This window comes from Diaphorina citri, unplaced genomic scaffold, assembly GCF_000475195.1.
Source record: "Diaphorina citri unplaced genomic scaffold, Diaci psyllid genome assembly version 1.1 scaffold1070, whole genome shotgun sequence".
Taxonomy (NCBI): domain Eukaryota; kingdom Metazoa; phylum Arthropoda; class Insecta; order Hemiptera; family Psyllidae; genus Diaphorina; species Diaphorina citri.
Window position 1 is genome coordinate 5,614 of NW_007378499.1, and position 8,761 is coordinate 14,374.

General features: G+C 37.2%; 2 protein-coding genes across 2 annotated transcripts in view; both read right to left on the bottom strand.

Moving 5' to 3' along the window:
* The window catches only part of LOC103514023, a gene marked incomplete at its 3' end in the record, with an annotated part of 7,253 nt that extends 5,431 nt beyond the window's left edge, over positions 1-1,822 (bottom strand). The window contains exons 1-4 of the mRNA XM_026827082.1: positions 1,676-1,822; positions 1,055-1,294; positions 551-664; positions 75-250 (exon numbers count right to left, since the gene is read on the bottom strand). Coding sequence (XP_026682883.1) covers positions 75-250; positions 551-664; positions 1,055-1,294; positions 1,676-1,718 — 573 coding nt within the window. The remainder of the gene's footprint in view (positions 1-74; positions 251-550; positions 665-1,054; positions 1,295-1,675) is intronic.
* A 928-nt stretch (positions 1,823-2,750) lies between these two features.
* Positions 2,751-8,761, bottom strand: part of LOC103514024 (protein Skeletor, isoforms B/C) — a 50,825-nt gene continuing 44,814 nt past the window's right edge. Inside the window, exons 13-15 of the mRNA XM_026827083.1 lie at positions 5,891-6,401; positions 3,695-3,948; positions 2,751-2,786 (exon numbers count right to left, since the gene is read on the bottom strand). Of these exons, the coding sequence (XP_026682884.1) occupies positions 2,751-2,786; positions 3,695-3,948; positions 5,891-6,401 (801 nt within the window). The remainder of the gene's footprint in view (positions 2,787-3,694; positions 3,949-5,890; positions 6,402-8,761) is intronic.

Genomic DNA, 8,761 nt, shown 5'->3' on the forward strand with positions numbered 1-8,761 from the left:
TCTAATACAAGTTTTTCTACCCACAACAACAACAAACTGTACCCCCCCCCCCCCCTCCGACCCCTTTATATTACCTCATATTTCTGTTGCACATAATTATCATACAAATACAGGGTGTCCTCATTCTCAAGCACATTTCTGTCGTAGTCATCTTCCTGATAGCGGTTACCCAGTATATGAACCGAGGAGAATACATTGGTCACTTTCTTGGTCTCGTTGAGCAGATGATTGTTTTGTGGTCCGATGAACCCTGTTCGAATCACAGGATGGACAGAATAAATAATTCTGTATGGAATTCTTAGCATTCAGTTACTCATATTGAGACTGATTCAGGATGCCTCTCCTAAACTTGGAGGGACCCCAAAATGAGAACGAGATCTCATAGATAGGAAACGCAGGTCCCTTGGTTCCTGAACCATTTCAAATAGCCTAGCTCTCTAGCAATCTCCTCATCTTATAAATACCTTAACTAAGCAGCTGTTAGTGCTTTACCACTCAACCATCTTACTTAGTGTTGCAATGGGGAGCTCAGGGAACCAAACCATCTTACCTAGAAGTAGGGGAGGCTCCGGACATGTCTGTTCTGAGGTGACCAACGCTTTCAGTACAACTTTCTTTACATTCTTCGTGTTAGAGCATGTGTCAAATGTGTTGGCTTTGATTTCTACAGGAGGCGGAAAAAGTGAAATGATTTCGTCAGATCAACTACCTATCAAGCTTGTCACGAGAGGTGCACAAGTCAAGAGTTCGAAGCACCGCCCGGCCTATGTTAACACGAAATAGATATAGACTTTCAATGTTTATTTCACTTGAGAGAAACGGTCTACATATAACATATAAGGGCTTTGAACTACATAATTATAAGATACTACGTAGAGTTCACTGTTACTGATTTAATCTCTTTGAATTTGTTGCCTTTGAAGTTTGAGTCTTTTGGATCTAAGAACTCTGGATCTTTTCAATGCAAAGGCCAGGGCTCTGGTACTTTAGACTCGGAATCAGAGGACACGGGAATATATTTAGTTGGAATCGGGCTTTAACTGGAAAAACTTACTCATGTTAAAGCCATCTCGTTTCAAGGCCGCGTTCACACTATGTACTGCGTATTCTATAGCGGCCCTCTCCTGTATAGCCCCGAGCCTGATTTCATCACAGTTGGGCCCTGTAGTCTCATCCAGTAGTATATTAACCAGGGCCGTATTAGTGACGTCATGATCTGTACATAGACCTGACCCATACTGGAGCGAATGATGTAAGAGGAGGATGAAGATTAGTCCTGAAAGATTAGGAATACCTATCAAATAGAAGAATTTAGTATTTACTAATAGAGTGTTTGCCATCTTCATACTAACTGAAGAAGAAAATAGAAAAGAACTGAAAGTTGCCTCCCTTCACCTACATATCCTAATAGAGTGTTTGCCATCTTCATACTAACTGAAGAAGAAAATAGAAAAGAACTGAAAGTTGCCTCCCTTCACCTACATATCGAGAGCCCCGAGGAACCCTTTGATCTATAAAATGGTTTTTAAGATGTTATCGACTAGGTATTTTGTTAATACCTTGAAATTTTGTTTAAGGGTTTTATTGAGAAACTGAGGGGTCTTCAACCTAAATTTTGAGATTCATTACAACCAATGTTGAATGAGAAAATAGCGTCGCGTCGGGACCTACTTACCTCTTGTACAAGATATCCGATCTCCCAGGTAAACACTCATCATGAGATGATTTTGAAAACTAAAAACACTCCAAAACTGAAATAGTTGAACACCTTATTGACACATTGTTTCTAAATGACTCTGCGGACAATGCTAAGAAGTTGTACAAGTGTACTGTGAATAGTTTACTGACATGACACATTATATTGATATTGATGAGCATGCTGAACTTGTAAGGGTTTGCAGCATGCATACCACTAGGCAAGGTCCACAACTTTCAACCCCATTATAAACATCGGGTCATTTTCAGCAGGGTTAACTCCTAAATACAAGTTTTTTTTTATTATTAAAAAGATGAGTGTTTCACCGCCGTTTTTTATTTCGTAGCAATGAAACAACTGCTACATTAGACGCATGTGGTCTGTGTCGTAGCATGCCCATCCCGTAGTATGCCTCTCATCAGATGGGCGAGAAGAGACACAATACTTCCCATTTAGGTGCTGGCTCAACACGAGAACACCAGAAAGTAACCCGTTGAAATATTTGCAATCGAAAAACGAGTACAAACTTTTGTCGATGGTGGGATTCGAACCCGGGACCTTCTGCATGGCAAGCAAGCGCGCTACCACTGGACCAACCGTGCCCCCTATATTACTTAACTCAGTATAGTGGTTGCTGTGTATTTTGTAGTTTTAAAAAGATGAGTGTTCCACCGCCGTTTTTATTTCGTAGCAATGGAACAACTGCTACATTAGACGCTTGTGGCCTGTGTCGTAGCATGCCCATCCCGTAGTATGCCTCTCATCAGATGGGCGAGAAGAGACACAATACTTTCCATTTAGGTGCTGGGTCAACACGAGAACACCAGAAAGTAACCCGTTGAAATATTTGCAATCGAAAAACGAGTACAAATTTTTGTCGATGGTGTGATTCGAACCCAAGACCTTCTGCATGGCAAGCGAGAGCGTTACCACTGGACCAAACGTATTCAATCTATTCGGTATTTTGGTGGAACTTTGTTTTGGTGGAACCAAACGGTATTCGGACCAAGAGGCTGTCAGTGAAGGGCTATTCTCGGACTCCTGAACCACTCACTCAGATCATCTCGTTCACTTTCGGAGGGCTGGGCAACTGCGAGAACAAATGTGGGGGAAAAAAGTACCTAGGTTTAACCGAATATGTGCGTACGTATAATGTGTAATTAGCGTGTGTGTGCATGTGCATGTGTATGAATGATGGTGCGCGTTTGATGTGTACGTGGGTATGTGTATGAACGGTGTGTGTGCGTAGGATGCGTATGTGGATAGGATATGCTTATGAATGGCGTGTGTGTGTGTGTGATGTGTATGGGCGTAAAATCTGGTAAGGTGCAACATTTTTTGACTGGTACCTTTCACTCCGTCTACCGTCTCTTGATGTGTATGGGCGTAAAATCTGGTAAGGTGCAACATTTTTTGACTGGTACCTTTCACTCCGTCTACCGTCTCTCTTTTTCCCCTAATAGAAGGTGCCCAACGTCTTGCTAAAATACCCTTCTTCTCTATTTTTCTTCCAACAATCACTTTCACAATGTCTCTACATGTGTATGGGCGTAAAATCTGGTAAGGTGCAACATTTTTTGACTGGTACCTTTCACTCCGTCTACCGTCTCTCTTTTTCCCCTAATAGAAGGTGCCCAACAGAGTTGGAAGTACTTAAGTACATTTGTACTTAAAAACTGTCTCCAAGTACTTTCATTAAAAATACTTTTTTTCAACTGAAAGCACCTATCTGTTCTGAACTTTTCTTGATAAAAAATGTAACTAGGAAACTAGGTGACATTTTTATATTATACTGGAAAATGTTTTTACTCTGTTGTGTATGTATTATTCTTTAATAACCCATCAAATACACGAGACCTTGTTTAGACTGCTGGGGTAAAGGGACTTTTCAGTCCTATTCGGGTAGGAAATTATAGAGAGAGAAAAAAAAAACTATTATTTAAAGCATGTGAATGAGAGCCAGAGTCCCAATATTGGGGGTAAACCCATTACACTCACCAACTTAAGCTGATTATCCATGAGATCCACATTATAGATCTGTACCATAGGATCAGCATTCATGTTGAACCGGATATTATAATCCTTACTATACATCATGGTAACTCGTCTAATGTTTGTATTCAGATCCTCTGGTTTATTGATTTGCACTAACTTAGAGCAGATGTGTTTGCTGACCTCTGCCTTACACTTGAGTCGTTGTAAAGATTTTAGAGTTGTAGCTAGGAGGTTCAGACTGTAGATGTGAGTGAGAACTGACGCATCATATGTTTGATAGAGAATGTCCTGAGAGAATCCAACAAATGTGTGTAGATATTAGATACCTACCTATCCCTTGCTATTCAGCGGTCATGGGAACTCTACTTGATTCTTACAACTCAGAGGTACCTATACCATCAAGTAGGTAATACCACCTACCTACTACCTACTTGTAAAAAATGACGGGATCCAGTGGTTCTAGTATGTTGAATATTTGAATAATTCCGGTGAAGTTAAGCAACGTTGTGCTTGTTTGATATACCTAAATATGTATGGGGATTTGGGACAACACATGCTCCTGATCTTGGCAAAAGGACTGCATCTCACATGGTATAGCATATTGCATAATCAAATATGTATGGGGATTTGGGACAACACATGCTCCTGATCTTGGCAAAAGGACTGCATCTCACATGGTATAGCATATTGCATAATCACCAGCTGCTTTTAATAGGTTCCTATTTTCTATACTTTGGCAACATTTTAATTTTTTACCGGGGTGGAAATCGAATGCCAGGCGGGTATCTAGGTTGAAAACTTATCTAGGTACCTAATCAAAATTATACAGAGTGTTTATAAAGTTCAGGGACCCCTGAATATTTTTTGGACGGCTAAAGATGAGAAGCTGAAATTTAGGGTAGTGTTTTATCTTTTCAAATGCCATTTTTTGAAGTAGTCGCCAAATTTCGGCCGGAGAAAATTTCAGCTTCTCATCTTTAGCCGTTCAAAAAATATTCAGGGATCCCCGGAGAATATAAACACTCTGTAAAATACAATTTTTGGTTTACGTTAAAATCTTTAAATGTTCATGATTTATTTTCATTCTTTTTTATTCAATAATTATTTACATTTTGTAACCTTTATCATAGACAATAAACCTAAATAAAATAATTAAAACTAAAATGCGTACTTAGCAATTATTATAACTACAATACTTAGCAATAACATTTTATTGGCAAGTATTAGAATGCATGATATGTTTTAGTCAAATATTGCAAACAAAAGTGTTGACACAATAAAATAAAATAAAAAAGGAATTCATTAATTAAACAAAAAACAAAATGGACGGACAAAAATATAAAAATATTTATAGGCATAAAGAAATAATAAAAATATGGTTTGATCGATGAATGGATGAATTTAAATACATATAAAAACAAAATTGTTGTATCTCGTGATAAATGAGTGTTTGTATGAAATTATGAATGAACAAGTGAGAGAGAAGAATATTAAAATACCTATAATGAAATGGAATTGGGGGTGGGATGTGATATGCTTTAGCTAGAAATAATATACCTACCTATGATTCATCCAGATGGATATGGCAGCAATGAGTCATCAACCCAAAATGAAAGAACCAATCAGAATGCGAGAATTCCTTGCATTCAGAAGTGTCCCACAAGTAAAGCCTTGGAGTGAAATGTTTATGCCAAATATCATGGTAGTTTTTTTATTATTCATACACTCTTGCTTGTTGCCTGTTGTTTTAAATTAATAAATTAATAGGGATGTGCTTGGATTGGAAAAATGTTCTTAAAAGATCATAATATTGATATTTAGAGCTTTTTTTTCGAGATTGCTGCAAGTTGTTATTATTATTCTTTTTTTTCTACCAGTTCCTCATTTTCCACTACGTGTTTGGTACGAACTTACGAGGAAGTACTTTTTTATTAACAGTAAAAAATCATCTTAGGTACCTATTCGTATAATTTAAATTCACTAGAATTTAGATGGCTCCGGAGTCTGAAAGAGAGAAATAATCTTTGTTTATTGGTAGGTATTGCCTAGATGGGACATCTCACCTGATCTGTTCTGAACTTTTCTTGATAAAAAATGTAACTAGGAAACTAGGTGACATTTTTATATTATACTGGAAAATGTTTTTACTCTGTTCTATTACTGAATTAAGAAGTGAATTCCTTACTATACATGACTTACCACCATTGCTGCTGTTGTCGTCCTCCTTGACTTCGTACTTGGTGTGGCCATCCTTCTCTTGCTCTCTCTTCCGTTTGATTTCATTCTCCTGCTGTTCCTTCTTCTCTTTCATCTGTCGTTCGCGTTCCTCCATTTGTTGTCTCAACATCTCGTGTTGATTGTATCCGTTGAATTTTGTGCTCGTCAGAACAAAGTCTGGTATCTCAGCGCTCGTCAGTGGTGTCTTCTTGAAGTCACTCTTCAGTGAATCCTTGAACTTGTGCGGAATGATTTGAGAGAGGTCGTTATGGAAACTATTAGTTTCAGCGCTTACACCATCGGATGTGCCATCTGGTTTGACTCGTGTGGTAACCTTGATACTAGGACGGGACTCGAGCTCAGAGTCAGCGGATTGGTCGTCTGTATAGTCATCCGCTCTAATCCGAGTGGTAACTGGCTCACTGGATTGAGCTTCTTTGTCACAGCTGTTGAGGACGTTGATTTTCCAACCCAGGTAACGATGAGTGAAACACTGCAATGATATCAAAAGAGATTGTTATTCACATAATTATTTATTAATAATTTTCTTATCCGCTATCCGGTATTCAATGATATTTATCGATGATCTTTCAAATCGTTTTTTCTTCTCCGACCTTTTCATTTAGTTATTAAGGTCATAGTTCTGCTCCATTAATTTAATTATTATAATACATGATGATATTATTAAATTTCAAATACATTATAAAGTGCATAAATAAGCATGCATGTACGAAATTTGTGTCATTGTTCTAAATTAGAGTGGTGAAAGGGAGATTCTTGTATTAATTATTTATGTAAAGCAGGGTTGCTGTTTTATAACACTATTATCTTCGTTCAAAGTTCAAGCACACGTAATATACTCAACCTTGAATGGCAATGAATTGAGAGCCACGATATTCATCACTTGGTTGGTCACTCATTATTATAATTTATGCCAATTAAAAACAAACACAACAAGAAGAAACTCGTCTTTTTTTCATATCTTTTGGTACTAAATACATATTATGTAGATAACATTGATGTGTAGGAGTGTGTGATAATCTCGGCGGGAATTTTGTGACCTATCAACTTAAGCCAGTCAGAAGTGTCCCACAAGTAAAGCCTTGGAGTGAAATGTTTATGCCAAATATCATGGTAGTTTTTTAGTCCGTCCTTCCTTTATTATTACAATAGTAATAAAAAGGTATAAGGGACGGACTATTGTATTCGCTTCTGTGTCTGTTCAACAGCGTAACCATTGAGAGTTTCCTGATCAATCCAAGCCACAACCACATCAGCTCCGATCATTTGATTCCTCAGAGGATCACCCGACAAACCGAACGACATGTACTCGCCAAATTCTGAAATCAGAAGCAGAAACAGAAGAAAATCACTTGATGGGAAAAGCTATTTCTTATAGGCCTGTGTGCTGTAAATCTATTCAACGTTCGTTCAGGTTTGGTCATCTGACGGACTGACCTTTTACCTATAAGTAGATATTTATGTGCTTGAGTTTTATAAAACTACAACAAATGTTATAAACTTAGTGACTTGATCCATCTTCTCTCGAAGAAGAACAAAATCATCAAGGTTATAAAGACAGGAATGCAGAAACTAAAATAATCTGTTTTAATCTCCCTCATGCTCTCATTATTCCTGACATTACTCTAAATGTCTGCACAAATGGAAGAAGAGGGATAAGATAGGGTGAAGATGAAGATGACCTTTTTGTAAGAATCATGAACGACCGCATTCCTTAACAGCTCAACACTCATTCATCTACAAATACCTTGCTACCTAGCAGGTACCGACTGAAGTTTTTTAACAATCAATTGAGGTGTCTCATGTGAGAGATAATTAGTTATAGGTAAATAAATTTATCATATAGATAAAAAAATAAATAAAAAATAATCGTACCCTCTTTTCCGAGATAAAGTTATTAGGGAGATTTCGCATCGAATCCTGATCCCCATAACGCAACCCATGTTGGCGCCATCTTGTTTACATCATGTTTTTAGATTTAGCACGGGATCGAAAACCGAACGAAAACCGAAACCGAAAACCGAAGCGAACCTAGCGGACGCTCAAGTAATCATACCTTTAATTTGTTCAATGTTTTGTCTTGTCCTAAATAACAAATTATTCAAATCAGTTTTTGAATTAATTAATTAAAAACAGGAAACAATGATTTTTTAAAATTATTTATTTGTTTTCTCAATTTAATTATTCCACCGTGTTCCTTATCTGTTACGTTCTTTTTTGTACAAATGAAACGATAGGTAAAAAAAGGACATAACAGATAACGAAGAAAAGAAAAAAATAATAATTAATTATTACATAAAAAATGAGTTTTTTGATATGTTTTTGTTTTTAATTAATTTCTGAATTAATTAAGATACCTACCTACATCAAAAAATTTCAGTCAAAATTAATTTCCCCTTCAAAAATGTAAAATAACCGCGATCTATTCAAAAAGAATTTAAATTTACGCGCGTTTCTAACATGGAAATTTCATTTTCGTAATACGAAAAAAAACCCCATGTTCAAGCCAAAACATCGTAACTCCGATCCCCGTGTTCAAAACCCCAAAACGTGTGTCATGCGCAGAAACCAAAACTCGTCGAGCATCGTCACGATCCCCAAAAAAAATGCGTTGCGAAATCTGTCTAATATTCATAAGTAGGGGCGGATTTTGCATGTTTGCATATGCAAAAGCGTATTTTGAGGGTTTTTTACATGTGTTTTTGCATTTTCGGGCATTTTTAGTCCGTCCTTCCTTTATTATTACAATAGTAATAACAAGCTGGGTCCGTCCCTCCGGGAATTTTTTAGCCCGTAGTTTATTCGATCGTGATTAGAGAAAATCAGTACCTA